This window comes from Phyllostomus hastatus, unplaced genomic scaffold, assembly GCF_019186645.2.
Source record: "Phyllostomus hastatus isolate PE091 unplaced genomic scaffold, TTU_PhHast_1.1 phas_contig_210, whole genome shotgun sequence".
Classification (NCBI taxonomy): Eukaryota; Metazoa; Chordata; class Mammalia; order Chiroptera; family Phyllostomidae; genus Phyllostomus; species Phyllostomus hastatus.
In genome coordinates, this window is record NW_025333737.1 from 19,068,417 (window position 1) to 19,084,529 (window position 16,113).

The 16,113-nt window shown below is 42.2% G+C and overlaps 1 protein-coding gene across 9 annotated transcripts in view; it reads right to left on the reverse strand.

Moving 5' to 3' along the window:
• ACACA (acetyl-CoA carboxylase alpha) overlaps window positions 1–16,113 on the reverse strand; it is a 259,834-nt gene that overhangs the window by 217,136 nt on the left and 26,585 nt on the right. The window contains exon 1 of one of the 9 annotated variants that reach the window (XM_045835841.1): window positions 2,700–2,842. The exons of 5 other annotated variants lie outside the window; for them this stretch is intronic. Coding sequence is in view for 1 of the 4 variants with exons in the window: in XM_045835834.1 (XP_045691790.1) it covers window positions 1,396–1,403 (8 nt within the window). In the remaining 3 variants the exon portion in view is untranslated. Of the gene's footprint in view, window positions 1–1,395; window positions 1,412–2,694; window positions 2,843–16,113 lie in introns of those variants that run through there. 3 more of the 9 variants (XM_045835838.1, XM_045835839.1, XM_045835834.1) reach the window with 3 other exon arrangements.

Here is a 16,113-nt window from a genome sequence, read left to right on the forward strand (position 1 = left end):
TAAGATTGACTGGTTGAACTCATAAAAACCTATGCTCTATTAATCAGATTCATATTCCCTGTGTAAGTGCAATGTCCTTATAACACTATTTGTCAGTTTCCTATCAAATAGCATCATCATATAAGCCATTAGACTCAAGTAAAGTAGTGAATTGTCACTAAATTGTAAAATTAATGAAACAAACAAAAAACTAGTTAACCAATAATCTTTTAGAGTAGAAGTTCAATGAATACTTCTTTTAAAAATGTTAGTCCCTTAGCACTAGTTGGTATGGCTTCATTGGTTGGAGCATCACCTCATATATACAAAAAGGTTTTGGGATTGATTCCTGATCAGGACACATACCTAGGTTGCAGATTCAAAAGCTAGTTGGGGCTCATACTGGAGGCAACCAGTCTTCTCAGTGTCTGTCTGTCTGTCTCTCTTTTTCTCTCTCTCTCCCCCTACCTCTCTTTCCCTCTGTTTGTATTTCTCCACCACCGCCCCCACCCCCCACTTCCTCTGTCTCTGGAAGTAGTGAAAAAAAAAATCTTCAGGTGAGGATTAAAAAAAAAATGTTAGTCACTTCATAGTTAAATCTTTTTCAGCCAGTGAGTCTTTAGTGTTCATTCACTTCTTCATAATCTTATTATTTTAAGGGTTTAGAAAGATGCTTGATGCAAAGTTCCTATCATCACTAATCTTTACGAACATTTTAAATAATGATATAACAACCTTCTTCTCGGAATTGTAAAAAGACCCCTCCAATTAGAAATACTAAATTCCAATGTATTATTCCACCATTTTTTATTTTAATTTACTTCTTTCTTCAACCAAACCTATTAGGATGAGATATATATATAATTTTATACATACATATGAATTTCTTTAAAGAAAGAAAAACACTAACCCCAGACCTATTAAACTAGTCTGTGTGATAGCCAAAATGTTCCCCTAGTGATTCAAAAGGGAATAGAATTTTACGTAATGAACTATACCTGAACCGGTTAACAGCCCTTTAGAGAGATCAGTATCAGGCACGAGAATTTTGAGGCTGGCTTTCTTTCACACTGCCAGTTCATTGGCATAACTTAGTCATTTCTGAACTATAAGTTCTCTAAAGCTAAATGTCACATTTCCCAACCTTTCCTCCCACTTTAAAAACAATTAAATCTTATGCTTGATATATTTCTATTCTGCATTGGTAAGTTAAAAAAAAAACTTCTGTAACACAAGTAAACACAGATGGCTTCATAAATTAATGTTTTGCCATTGGCACCTTCCATATGCCCACTTTACAATATTTGTTAATTATTCTTGTATTCACAACAGTCTTCCTATTATTAGAAATTAAGAAAGTAAGGCAAGAAAAGTGGCAAGAGACTTGTTACTACTTTGTAACAAGAAGGTACCTACCTGGACATGCAGCTGCTGTCCTGTTCTATATTACTCTATTAGACCACAATGCTTTCCTTAAAAGTGCCTGTCAAATAGGCAGCACAGAAATACTTCTCAATCACAGACATCCAAAGGATTCCCACCAAGAAGTAAGAGACAAGTTAGAGAATTCCTACCACACAGAAAGAAGAAACCATGTAACCAAATCAAGCATGCTTCTCAATCTGTACCATGGGGCTGGGGGGGGGGGGGGTGGAGGTTGAATGAATGAAAAGAAAGTGAGATTACAGGGACCAACTTTTGAGGCTAAGAACTAGGTTATCTGGTTTATTCTGCACATTGGGAAATTACTGAAACATTGCTTAAGTAGAGATGAAATTAATCAGGAAGTCCTTGGGTCTTTTTATTTCAGTCTTAAACCCCAAAACAAAATATATACATATACAAAATTAAAATATTTCCCCTACTGGAGCAGCTATATTCTTACATACTTCTATAAAACCCCAAAGACCTGTATGGAGTCTCTGGTATTTTGAGCCGATTCCAAGTGCCCACGAGTGTCCACTTTCCGTGTCCAAATCCAAAAATAATGTTGGCACTAACACGGGCAGGACCTTGACACACACTTTCCTCTAAATCATTAGCCTCACATCACCTTCCGACGTCCTATCTCCAACGACTAGATCAGTAATGGTAAACGGGAAGGAGAATGTAACGAGAGGCACATACATTTACTAGTGCCTCACAGAAAACATAATAAAACCCTGGGAGCAGGAGTTGGAAAGAGATAACTCGCCTAGCCCTGGCTCCCACCACCATACAAAGACACAGCGAAAGCAAGAGAAGCAGGGGTCTCTGCACGCCACACCGCACTCTGCAAGAGTTAGAAGACTTTCGATGCTATAGGACCCAACCCTCAAAATCCCCCTCCCACGTGGGTTTCTCTCCCTCTCCCGAGCGCAGAGTCGCATGGAAGAGAGGAGTCAGAGGAAGGAATCTGACCACGCCGGAGCAGGACCGGAGGGGTGGAGAGGCTAGCCCCAGGCAGACATCCCAGCCCCTTCCTGGGCTGTACGCCTCCCAGTTCCTGGTCCGAGGTCCCACCTTAGAGACCCCAGGCCCTGTCAAGTCTCCCAAGGGGGTAACTCGAAGCCTCGGAGCTGCGAGGAGGCTTGGGCTGCCTGCACCGGGTCGGGACGGGATGGAGCCAGGGCCGCGTGCTGGCGGAAGATGGGAGGCGGCCTCCAGCTGCCACCGCCCCTCCCCGGGCCCCAGCCTCTCCAGGGTCCGAATCACTAGCTCTAAGGCTTCCCTCACCTCACCTCAGGCTGGCAAAGTCCGCGGTCCGGCGGTCCCGGACCCCCTGGGCAGGGACGCTGCTTGGCGGGAGGAGACGCGGGGAGCTCTGGCGATGGCTGACAGGCGCGCAGCCCCAGGTCCGCCGGGTACACGGGAGGGGGCGGGGCTTCACGGGAGCGGCCCGCCCCCGGCCCGCCCCTGCCTCCCACCTCAGCGGGCGAGCCCCATGAGGTGACTGCGTCCGGGGTTACTCAAGGCCGTTCACCTCCGACCCCACTCCGGGTTGGGGCGCTGTCTGGCCGGCTGAGAGGAGAAACGCGGACCCCAGCGCCTGGCGACAGCCAATGAAGGGCGGCGCGGGGCGGGGCGACGTGAGGCGATGCTGATGGTCCGAGCGCCGCTCTGCCATTCGGGACCCGGCGGCTAGAAGGCGGGCGGGTCCCGGGCGCAAGCGGCGCCCCCGGCCCAGCTTTAGCCCCCCTTTCTGCTGGGGGCGGGTACAGGGCTGGTCGGCCGGCTCCCCCGCCGGCGGACGTGGGAGTGGGGGAAATGGCGCCGCCTGCACCTCCCTTCAGGGAGAAAAGCGCCCGGACCAACAGGCGTGTAGCGCGGGAAGGGAGCCCAGAACCAAGCAAAAGTGAGTAGGGTAGTTGGTGTGCGTGGCTTGTAAGGACCTTTTCGTGTTCAGTTCTAAGACCCTGAAGAGGTGAGTACTGCACCCGTGAATTGCCCAGGATCACACAGGCTGGTGTGCAAGTTAGTAAAGCTAAATAACCCCTATTCTGGAGCAACAGAACCAGACCCCCTTGGCTCGCTCCTCAGACCCAAAGCAGTCCACCTCAAAGGAGTCTGAGCTCCTGGATCCTGGAGCATTGAGGCATCAGTAAAGAAAGCTCAGTGAGAAGGGCAGTGTGCAAAAAGACCGCAGTCTTTCCTGCCTACCCTGAGCAGGGAAAATAGCAGTAAATTCCTGACTTCGACTGGAGCAAACCTCCCAACTTCCATTGTGGTTAACAGCAGGCCTTTGAGAAGCAGCCGACCAGTTTCTCTAGTTTTCCCAGTTATTTCATAGCAAGACTTTCATGGTGGCCCTGTGTTGAAAATTAACGGGAACTGGAAAGAACCCCAACATATAATACAACTTTTGGGTGAGAGAAAAATAAAAATGCACTTCAAAAGAAGGGGATGAGTTTAACTCCTTCCAGGATTTTAATGAAGTGCCCAGAGTACTTCTCTGATCCTTACACAATCTTGTTCTTGAGGCCAAGAGATACAGAGGATGATTTGGTGAGAAATTGTTTGCCAGAGGGCAAAGGTGAATAGGGTAGAGGCCCTCGCTGGCGTAGCTCAGTGGATTGAGCTTGGGCTGCAAACCAAAGTGTTGCAGGTTCGATTTCCAGTCAGGGTACATGCCTGGGTTGCAGGCCATGACCACCAGCAACCGCACACGGATGTTTCTCTCTATCTCCCTCCCTTTCCTCTCTAAAAAAATAAATAAAATTTTTTAAAAAGTGAATAGGGTAGAAATAACACACCTGAGGTCAGAAGTTCTCAAGTACACAGCTGAGGTCAGAATATCTTGGGCAAAGTGGAGGCAGGAAGATGGGAAGATTGGTCAACAAGGAGCAATATTCATCTAGGAGCCCTCAATATCACTAGGTGGAAACTTCTCCAAGAGTTTACCAATCTACTTTAAAATAATAGGAACTAGCCCTAGCTGCTGTGGCTCAGTGGACTGAGTGCCAGCCTGCGAAATGAAGGGTCGCCGGTTTGATTCCCAGTCAGGGCACATGCCTGGGTTATGGGCTGGGTCTTCAGTAAAATAATAGGGACTAGAAATAAATGTAGAAAGATGTGGACCTCACAGAGCACTCACCCACATTTCACAATGGCTATGTTTGTCATTGGATGCATCTGTCAGTTGAATAAACATAGGAAATCAAAATTTAAAGATAATTGCAGGTTTAACAAGATGTTTGAAAAAAAGGCCTGGGAAGAGGGAAGTTTTACATCTCCCTAATAGTGGCCTCTGAAGCTGGCATGCAGAAAGTGACTTTGGAAAGATCTAAAAATCTTGAGGTTTCCTCTTTTATTTTTCATCTACCTTTCCTACTTCCTATTAAGTAATAGAACTCTGGCCCTAAGATTTCTTCTTCGTGGTATTGCTGTTTATCAGCCTTAGGAGCACTGCAAAATCAGGTTACTATCAAAAACTGTCTTTATGTGAAACTGCAGCAAGCCCTTACATGTCCTGCTTTTGACCTCACTGAATAGATCTAGCCAAGGAAAAGCCTAACAAAAGAGCTACAGCGAAAGAAAATGAAGGATAAGTTAGGATACACCAAGACCATTTATGTGGGATCTAATAATCTATTACCACCAAATATTAAGATGAGTGGGCAGAGAGCTGTGTCTTTAAAACAATGCACCTGGAATTTCAACAACTTGGAAGTGGTGCATGCCAAAACCTGCCAATCTTTACTGTAGGCTCTATAGAGCTGTTCAATGAATTCTTGCCACACAAGCCAATACGTCTGAAAAAAGCAGAGGAAGAGAGCCAAAGGGTGGAGAGAACTTACTATACAAGACTAACAGGTGGAAGAGAACATTTCTAGAAGCTGAAATAATAATGGGATGACCTGTGTCGTAGAATTCTTATGTTGAAGTCCTAATCCCTATTACCTCAGAAGGTGGGTATATTTGGAGATAGGATCTTTAAAGAGGAAATTAAATTAAAATGAGGTCATCAGAGAGGATCCTAATTCCAAATGATTGGTGTCCTTATGAAAAGAAGAGATTAGAACACAGACACACAAAGAGGAGACACCATCTGTGACTTACAAACTGATGAAGTATTTGCCAGAATTGTAGCTCTTATGCTGGAGAAGATGCCCATCTACAATCCAAAGAGAGAAGCTTCAGAAGGAACCAACCCTGGGAACTCCTTGATCTTGGACTTACAGCCTCTAGGACTGTGAGATAATAAATTTGTATTATTTAAGCCACCCCGTCTGTGTACTTTATTATGGGAGCCCTAGAAAACTGATACAAATTTCCTTGTATTAATCAAATGGCCTCCAGCCCTGGCTGATGTAGCTTAGTGGATAGAGTGCAGGCTGCAAACCAAAGGGTCGCCAGTTCAATTTCCAATCAGGACACATGCCTAGGTTGTGCGTCAGGTCCCCAGTAGGGGGAATGCAAAAGGCAACCACACATTGATATTTCTCTCCCTCTTTCTCCTTCCCTTCCCCTCTCTCTAAAAATAAATAAAATCTTTAATTTAAAAAATGGCCTCCAAGTTTTTTAAGAGGATTGTATAAAGGTATCAGGGATTTATCCTGAACATTCCAACTATCTTCCAACCTTAATGATGGTCTTTAGTATTGTGTGTCAACTATAAATAATTTTTTTAATTGGAAAAAAAAGATCTCTCACCCTACTGTGGGATAGTAAGAAAAATCTCAGGGGTCCCTGTCTTTAAATGTTATTTCAATCTAGTTGGGAAGACAAAACTAAACACCAAAACAGAATGTATACAACTTGTTCCTTAGATTACCATGTGAATTTTATAGAGCCATAGAAGAAAATAAATTCTCAAAAATGAGTAAGCCCATAAATACATACACAGTATGTGTATCCACTGTCCAGGCCATTTTGACACTTATTGTCACTTCTACTTTAGTTTATGGCAGTGTTTCTTAAAGTCTGTTCTACTGAGCACCTGAAACAGAATCACTGAGCACCTGTTAAATATGCATATTCCTAGCCCCACTGCAAACTTTTTAAAGCAGTATTCACCCTGGTAATTAGTCACCTGAGGTTTGAGAACAGTTTAGGATTTATCCTTACTGTTCCCCTCTTTGCTGCCAGTGTCTCTGGTCAAACAGCAATGCCTTCTAGACCTGTACTTGCAAGATAGAAAAGTTCATCAGGTCAGGCCAGAGCTAAACCCAGGGAGAAAAGTGCCTTAACTATGAAGAGGCCCCTGTGCTGGTGGCTGTCGTGGTTCTAACTTCTTTAAGTAGCAAGTCAATGATCAACTTTTAGGACAAAGGATAGAGGAAATACTGTGATGTGATTTCCCACTGGTCCCCAATATATAACATACACTCCTATCTTGCTTCTAAGTCTTGCCATATTCATTCTTACCTTTGCTTATACTGTCAAACTCAGCCTTCCTAATTTTCTGAATCTTTCTAGTCCTCAGAAGTCCCCTTTTCTCTAAGAAGATCTTACTTCTCCAGTTTCTACTAATGTATCTCACCTCTGAATTCCTATAGCAATGTGGTCATGGCCACATGGTTCAGAATTTATTAGGCTTTAATTTTTTGTGTGTGTATGTTGGTTTTAGCTTTCCAGCTAAATTTTAATAATCTTAAAGGCAGACAGCATTTCTTTTAGTATGGTATTCCCCTCTGTAACTAGTAGAGTAGGAATCAGTATGGATGTTAGTTAAGTTATTTATTGTCTGAACTAAAGATTACCTAGCTCTGTACCTGAGAGGCCACAGTACTCTTGATGTCTGTCTGCTTATCCTCTTCATGTTGCCTCTGGGAGGCAAAGCCTCCAGTAGGATACTTAACTGATTTACAGATGGACAGACTTCATCAACAAAAGTCAGTGCCTTGACCAGGACTGTGGCTCCAGTTATGACATGGAGAAAAAGAAGACACAAAGAGCTTTATCTGAACACTCTGTTCCTTTGCTCAGGTCAACCATTCAAGTTCATCCAAAGTTAAGAGCCTGGAAACTTTATACCACAAAGTCAGAAAAAGGGATGGTACTTTATAAGTCTGGTCCTGAGGATGAAGGTAGGATTGCCCAGTGAAGGACCGGGTTCACAGTGGAAACCAACCACAATGTTTTCATATGGACATTGGAGTTTTCACAAGACCTTTCAGCTCTCCTTCCTCCTAATTACCCACAACTTAACACTTCCAGTCGTCATCTATACAATCTATATTTGACAGTCACCAAATCTCAGCTGCTTCTTTCAGAGCACCTCCAATATCTTTTTTTAAAAAAAACTTCTAAGTCCTACACCTCTCATAACTAAATACCTAAGGAAAGTTTAAAAGGCCCTTTTAGCTAAAGGCAGGAAAATGAACAAGATGACTTGTTTAGGTCCTGTCCAGTTCTGGGATTTTGACATTTTATATCAATCAGCTTTATAAGTTTCTCATATCTGATCTCACTCTCCCATGAATGACTTTCTGCTCCTGTCCTCACCATCTCTCCAGACTTCTCCAGTGTCTTAATCACTCCTATTTCAGACTCAGCTTTTTCCTGTTACATGTTTAGGCCTCCACCTAACTACCCCAAACAAGTACCCTACCTCTTCATTGTTATTATTACATATGAAACACAATATATAGTAAAATTCAACAATACGTAATTTTTATAGAGTCTTCACTTTTACAAGAAAAACTGAGCTATCACTCAACTTTTATCCTTTTCATTCCTTCAGTCTTAAAGTTTTCCTGTATTATAGAAAGATTTCACAATGTCCTTATCTTTTTAAAATCTCACCTCTGGTTAACACACTAGATCAGAAGGTAGAAAGCTATGTCCCCGGTATAAGTCTGGTTTATCAGTGGACCTGCTGTGCTAATGTGCCCAATTTCCTTAATGAAAACAAAAGGGAAGCAAGAAGGATAAAGGAAATGAAAATAAAATGTTGTTTAAATCAATGAATGAAATGGCCATAATCACGTGAATAGCACATAGTTTGGGGGGGTGAATACAGGCAAGCAAAACTGAGAAGAACTGATTCTTGGTATTGGTAATAGAACTAAAGGCATCTCAAGAGCAGCAGGAACTTTGCCTTCTCTGTGCTCTCTATTATGAAGAGCTTGAACTCTTTAATCAGATAGAACAGGCTTTAAATCCTGACTCTGTCACTAACGAGTAAATGCCCCCTTTCTGAGCCTCAGTTTCTTTGTTGATAAAACAAATATATTAGCTACCTTGTAAAGCTGTGTTTTAGATGAAATGTTAAAATCAAAATGTAAAGTTTTTAACACAAAACTTGGAACACAGTAGGCACACTGAAAATATTACTTCCCCCTTTCTGTGTCTCCTTCCATTTCCTACTAGTGTTCAGTACAAGAACAAAATAGTCCATGGATGCTCACTTGAGTCAAGAAAGATTTGTTAGCCCTGGCTGGCGTAGCTCAGCGGATTGAGCTCGGGCTGCGAACTAAAGTGTCGCAGGTTCAATTCCCAGTCAGGGTACATGCCTGGCTTGCAGGCCACAGCCCCCAGCAACCGCACATTGATGTTTCTCTTTTTCTCCCTCCCTTCCCTCTCTAAAGATAATAAATAAATAAAATCTTGAAAAAAAAATCTGTTATTAAATTCACCACCCACCCCATCCCAAGCCAATATTCCCAGGGTAATAGAGCATGTGATCTGGAATATAGGGATAATCTGAATCCTCTGCACTTACTTGGAGGGAGCAAGTAAACAGAAGTGACTGTGGCCTGAGCTGCTGAGAACCAATGGAAGGACTGGCACTGTGAGGGTGTGTATGTCTGGCCCTGCTTGTGGTGCCACACTGAAAAGGCTCTTTGGCCTCTTTAGTGAGGATGTAAGATAATAGCAACTTTCCTGTACTGCAGATAGGAGCATGAAAAAGGATAACCTCTTAGAAAACAGTTTGGCATTCATTAGTAAAGCAGAACATACCCTGCATACCCCATAACCCAGCTTCCATTTGTGGATTTATATTCTGGAGAAACTTTCAGATGTTCCCCAGGAACATTGTTCATTATGACCAAAAACTAAAAATAACCCAAAGTCTCCCAGAAGTAAAATGAATAAATAAAATAGGATACATTCATACAATGAAATATTAAATGAGAACTATTGCTACATGAAACGGTGAATTTTACAGACATAATATTAAGCAAAAAAAGAAAGACACAGAAGAGTGTGTTTCCTGTTATATAAGGTTAAAAAATAGGCAAAATTCATTTGTGGTGGTAAAAATCTGAATAATGGTTACTCCTAATGGAGGCTAGTAACTGGAAGAGGATATGGGGAGAGATGTGCCCATTTTGCGTTATGCATAATAAAAAACTTACTTTAAAATATATAGCATCTACCCTGGCTGGTGTGGCTCAGTGGATTGAGTGCTGGCTTACAAACCAAAGGGTCCTGGTTTGATTCCCAGTCAGGGCACATGCCTGGGTTGTGGGCCAGGTCCCCACTAGGTGGTGTGTGAGAGGCAACCACACACTGATGTTTCTCTCCCTCTCTTCCCCTCTAAAAATAAATTAATTTAAAAAAATAAAATATAAAATATATAACATCTTTTACAGACACAAGGAACAGACTGATGGATGCCAGAGGAGAGGGAGTTTGAGGGATTAAGAAGTATTAATTGGTAGTCACGTGATGTAAAGTACGGCACAGGGAATATAGTCAATAATACTGTAATAACTATGTATGGTGCCAGGTGGATAATATCAGGGAATCACTTTGTAAAGTATATGAGTATTTAACCACTATGCTGCACACTTGAAACTAATACAAAATAATGTTGAATACAAACTGGAATTGAAAAAAAAATTTCAAAACAACTATAAAAATACATAGGGTCTGAAATGATGCTCAACATTACTAATCATGAGGGAAATGCAAATTAAAACCGCAATGAGATTATCACCTCACACCTGTCAGAAAGGCTGGCATCAATCAGTCCACAAACAACAAGTGCTGGCGAGGATGTGGAGCAAAGGGAACCCTGGTGCACTATTGGTGGGATTGCAAGCTGGTGCAGTCATTGTTGAAAACAGTATGGAGGTTCCTCAAAAAATTAAAAATAGAACTACCTTACAATCAGCAATTCCACTTCTGGGTATGGTAATTATATGAAGAAATTGGAAACACTAATTCAAAAAGAGATATGTACCCTATGTTCACTGAAGCATTATTTAATTTACAATAGCCAAGGTATGGAAGCGACCTAAGTGTCCATCTACAGACAAGTGGATAAAGATGTGGTACACATATTCAACAGAGTATTACTCAGCTGTAAAAAAAGAATAAAATCTTACTATTTGTGATAACATGGATGGACCCAGAGGATATTATGCTAAGTGAAATAAGTCACTTATATGTATAATCTAAAAATATATAAACAAACAAATAATAATGAATGAAATAAATGAACAAACAAACCAGAAACAAACTTACAGATACAGAGAACAAATTGGTGGTCACCAAAAGAGAGGGGACTTGCGGGAATAGGTGAGTAAGGTGGAAGGGATTAAGAAATACCAGTTATGCCAGTTATGAAAACAGTCACAGGGATGTAAAGTACACCATAGTCAATAATATTGTAATAACTATGTATGATGTCTGATGGGTACTAGATGTATTGGGTAACCGCTTCATAAGGTATATAAATGTCCAATCACTATGTTATATACCTAAAACTAATATAATATTCTATGTAAACTGTAATTGAAAAATACATTTAATTAACAAATACTACATAGAGTATGCTCCATCCATTTATATAAATTCAAAAGCAGGCAAAATTAAATAAAATACATTTAATGATACATATACAGATAGTTTACTATTTTAAAAAATTGTGGAAAATAATGATTGGGAGGAGAGAAAGGAGTGTAATCAAAAGGACAGACATACAAAGAGCTTCCAGAATACAGGCAATATTCAGTTTCTTAGTTTTGGTGATGGTTATGTGTGCCCATATTATTGTTGTTATTGTTGTTACTATTTTAAAATATACTATGTTCTGTATACTCTTCTATCTGTACGCTGTATTCCAAAATAGGAGAATTTAAAATAAACTCAAATAAAAAGTATACATCCTTAAAAGAAAGAGCAGCAGAGTGTGGCACTGAGATAATAATTTTAGAGCATGAAGAGGCCTTTGTAACCATCTTGTCCCATCATCTCATTAAAGAAAACAGGCCAGAGAAGTTAAGTGACTTACTCAAAGTCAGTCTAATATAGAGCCCAGGCAAGCCTCCTGGCTTCCTATCAAGTGCTCCTCCTACAGATCCACCCTGATTCATTTAGTCAGTCCCAGTTTCCTAATACCTCCCAGTTTCCTATCTCTCATCTGTACACATCATAAGACTCACCTATGTGATAGCTTTTTTCTTCTGAAATTTGAAAATTTTTGTTGTAGGGAAAGGAGATCAGGAGAGATAACCTCTCCTCCACAGACAGTCCAAACACTTAGAAAACCAGTCAAAATATGTAGTAGTAGAGAAACAGCCTGGGTCTATTTCTCTACTGATAGTTATTTTGACTTGTTAATGTAGCTCTCCCACTTCCTTGTACCCCACAGAGTGGCTGCTACAACATGCAGACTGGCTTTTAGGCCTCTGAGACACAAAGGAAAAGGGGAGGTCTGAGAGCTGATAAAAAGAAAACGCTTACCCTTTATCTTGGTCCAAGCACAAGATCTCTTTAGGGAAGAGTGAGCTCTTCTGCCACCTTGTGACATAGAATGAGAGTAGCAAGGCCTCAGATCATTTCCTACCTCTGCTCCAAGGTGGCAGCATTGTAACTAGGAACTGATCCACAGAAAATTTGAAATAAAGCGACAGAGTGGAAGTGTCTGGTACTGTAAGGGAGCAGAGAATCATGTAACCTTGTTACAGAAATAATTACCAAAAGCCATATCCCTACCCACCTGCCCTAGGAGAATCAGGAAACTGTAGCAGGGAAAAAAGGAATGAAATAGTGCTGCTCTAGACCAATAAGGACTTGAGGCACTTATGTTCCTTCTCAGTTGACCTCACTTCTCTACTCCCAAGTAACGTGCCTTGAAAAGATTATGTACGTGTCTTTACCTCCAACTCCCTCTCAGCCCTTTCTCACTCGCACCACTCTGCTGAAACCATTCTTACAGGACTGTTAAATGCAGTGGACACTGTTCTCACTACACACACCTCTCAGCATTTGACCAACTGATCATTCCTTCTGTCCTTGAAATACTCTCCTTTCTTGGCTTCTATGACATACACTCTTGGTTTTCTTAGACTCCTCAAGAGACATCTTCCCAGACCACCTTACTTAAAGTGGCATCTGCCAGTAATCCTTTACCCCATCATTCTGTTTGTTGCTGCACAACAACTACCATAATCTCTAATTATCTTGTATATGTATTTGTATGCTGTTTATTATTGGCCCTGTGCACTCTTTTATTTGTCACCAGGTTTCTTGTCTGCTTCCTGTCTTTTCATGTGAACATAAACTTGGTCTTGCTCACTGCTGGAATAGTGCCTGGCACACAGTAGGCCCATAATAATACTTGCTAAATGAAAGGCACTGTGGGTGCATGTTCAGCACTTCCTCTCTTCCTTCCACATTTCAGGCAACACGATGACCTTCTGTGACATCTCTTTCCTTTTTGTTTTCCCACTAAGATTTCCCTTGATGCTCAACTTAGCCAGATTTCAATCTGAATTAAAATGTCAGGGAGACTTCCGGCAAGATGGAGGAATAGGTGGACACACGGTGCCTCCTTGCACAACCAAGATTAGAACAACAATAATTTACAGACAGAATATCACTCAGAACTGACAGGATTTATCTGAATGGAAGTCGGACAGCCAAGAAGTTGAAGTAAACCCGTACATCCAGACTGGTAGGAGACGACGAGCCGGGCGGGCGCAGGGCTGGCGCAGGGCTGGCGCGGGTCGGCGGCGCGTGGAGGTCGGGGAAAATTTGGCGCGAAATCGGCGCGACAGCCATCGGGGCGCAAGAACGCAGCGGTGATCCCTGAGTGCGCAAGCTGCGGCGGGCGGACCCTGTGGGGCAGCGATTGTGGACCAGGGCAGAGCTCGCAGTCCAGGATCCCAAGGAAGGGCTTGAGCCCGGGAGAAAGAAACTATCGCCATTGTCCCCTCCCGCTCCCGCCCACACATATAATGTCACAATCTAGTGACCAGGGTGCCCAGCCCCGGTGAACACCTAAGGCTCCGCCCCTCACCGTAACAAGAGCGACCAGAGACAGGGAAAGACATAAGATATGTATCCAACAGAACAGATCAGTCCCCCAGGACTCATCCTTTTGAGCGACCAAGAAATAGCCAATCTATCAGATGCACAGTTCAAAACACTGGTGATCAGAAAGCTCACGGAATTGGTTGATTGGTTTTTTGGGCGCAATTTAGATGAAAGGATGCAGGTTACCATAAAAGAAATGCAGGAAGATACGCGGAGGGGAGCCAATAGTAAAAGGAAGGAATCTGAGTCTCAAAACAATGCAGTGGACCAGAAGGAAAGATAGAATCAACCAAGCAGGAAAGCATGATGAAATAAGAATTCAAAAAATCGAGGAAAAGCTTAAGAGCATCCAGGACACCTTTAAACGTTCCAACATCCTTATTATAGGGGTACCAGAACAGGAAGGAGAAAAGCAACAGATAGAGCACGTATTGGAACAAATAATAAAGGAGAACTTCCCCAATCTGGCAAAGGGAACAGTCTTCCAAGAAATCCAAGAAGCTCAGAGAGCCCCAGAGAAGTTGGACCCAAGAAGAAACACACCAAGGCACATCATAATTACATTAGCCAAGGTGAAAACGAAGGAGAGAATCCTAGAAGCAGCAAGAGATAAGGGGACAGTAACCTACAAAGGAGTTCCCATCAGACTGTCAGCTGATTTCTCCAAAGAGACCTTACAAGCAAGAAGGGGCTGGAAAGAAATATTCCAAGTCATGAAAGACAAAGACCTACATCCCAGATTGCTCTATCCAGCAAAGCTCTCATTTAGAATGGAAGGGAAGATAAAGTGCTTTTCAGATAAGGTCAAGTTAAAGGAGTTCATCATCACCAAGCCCTTATTTTATGAAATGCTAAAGGGACTTATCTAAGAAAAGAAGATAAAGAAAAAGACATGTATAGTAAAAGGACAGCAAACTCACAATTATTAACAACCACACCTAAAGCAAAACCAAAAGAAACTAAGTAAACAACTAGAACGGGAACAGAACCACAGAAATGGAGGGCACATGGAGGGCTAGCAGCAGGGGGGTGGGAGGAGGAGAGAGGGGGAAAAGGTATAGAGAATAAGCAGCATAGATGGTAGGTTGATAATAGATAGGGGGAGGGCAAGGATAGTACGGGAAATGTAGAAGCTAAAGAACTCATAAGAATGACACATGGACATGAACTAAAGGGGGGAACGTGGGTGGGAGAGGGGGTACAGGGTGGAGGGGAGAGAAGGGGGGAAATGAGACAACTGTAATAGCATAATCAATAAAATACATTTTTAAAAAAATGTCAGGCAACAGGGTAACATTTAAATCATGATTTGATTCAGATCTCATGAACTCCCTCAAGGAATGTCCCTTGAATCAAGCTCCTTATTCATCATTATCAATCAGACTGACAGCCTCTAAACACTTCTTCATCCAGACCAAACCTGTGTTGGCTCCAGTGGAGTACATTTGCAGTGTGCAGAAAGACCACAGAGGCTCTGGACTTTGGCAGAGGATCTGGACTCCAGCAGAGGATCTTAGTACATCTTCACTTCTGCTTTATGATCCAGTTAGCCATGCTATCACAGTATCTATAGAGTACTACTAAAATATATGATCTTTTTAAAGATTTTATTTATTTATTTTTAGAGAAAGGGGAAAAAAGGGAGAAAGGGAGAGAAACAGCAATATGTGGTTGCCTCTCACGTGGCCCCCACTGGGGACCTGGCCTGCAACCCGGGCATGTGCCCTGACTGGGAATCAAACTGGCAACCCCTTGGTTCACAGCCTGTGGACAATCCACTGAGCCACACCAGCCGGGGCTAAAATATGTGATTTTTGAAAAATCTTCAACAACAGTTATCTGTCTAGGAGAACCTTCCCAAACTGTAGGCAGTATCACTCACCTAGGGTACTTAGCTCTTCTTCACGACTTTTGAGCCCAATCATCATGGGAAGGTGATCTACCTACACTCATTTCACTTTTCAGGAGTGTAAGAATATACAAACCAGATAGGTATGTCTGTGCTGATGTAACTCTATGTGTGTAACTGTAAATGAATTCTAGAGATCATTTGGTCGGAATTGTAGGGGAAAAAATTGAGATGCAGAGAAATCAAGCAATTTTCTCAAGATGACATAGTAACAGCCTGTATTAAAATTCAGTTCCATTAACTCTTAGTGCAGTGCTTTCTCCAGTGTAACTCACTGACTCATTCAGTCCCAGTTTCCTGCTCTGCTCTCGAAATCACTTTCCTTAGTAGAAATCTCTTTATGTTAGTGTGTAAATCTATGTGCCTGTGCCAGTGAGCATGCTTGTGAATGTCTACGTGCCTATCTGCAAGTATTTACAAAGCATATCACTGGGCGTTTATGCCCTTTCTCCTAGGGAAAGCTCTAGGTAATTACAGTTTCTTGTGTTGGCACCAGCAATGGTCAGGGAAGACCTTCTGAGTCAATCGTTAAC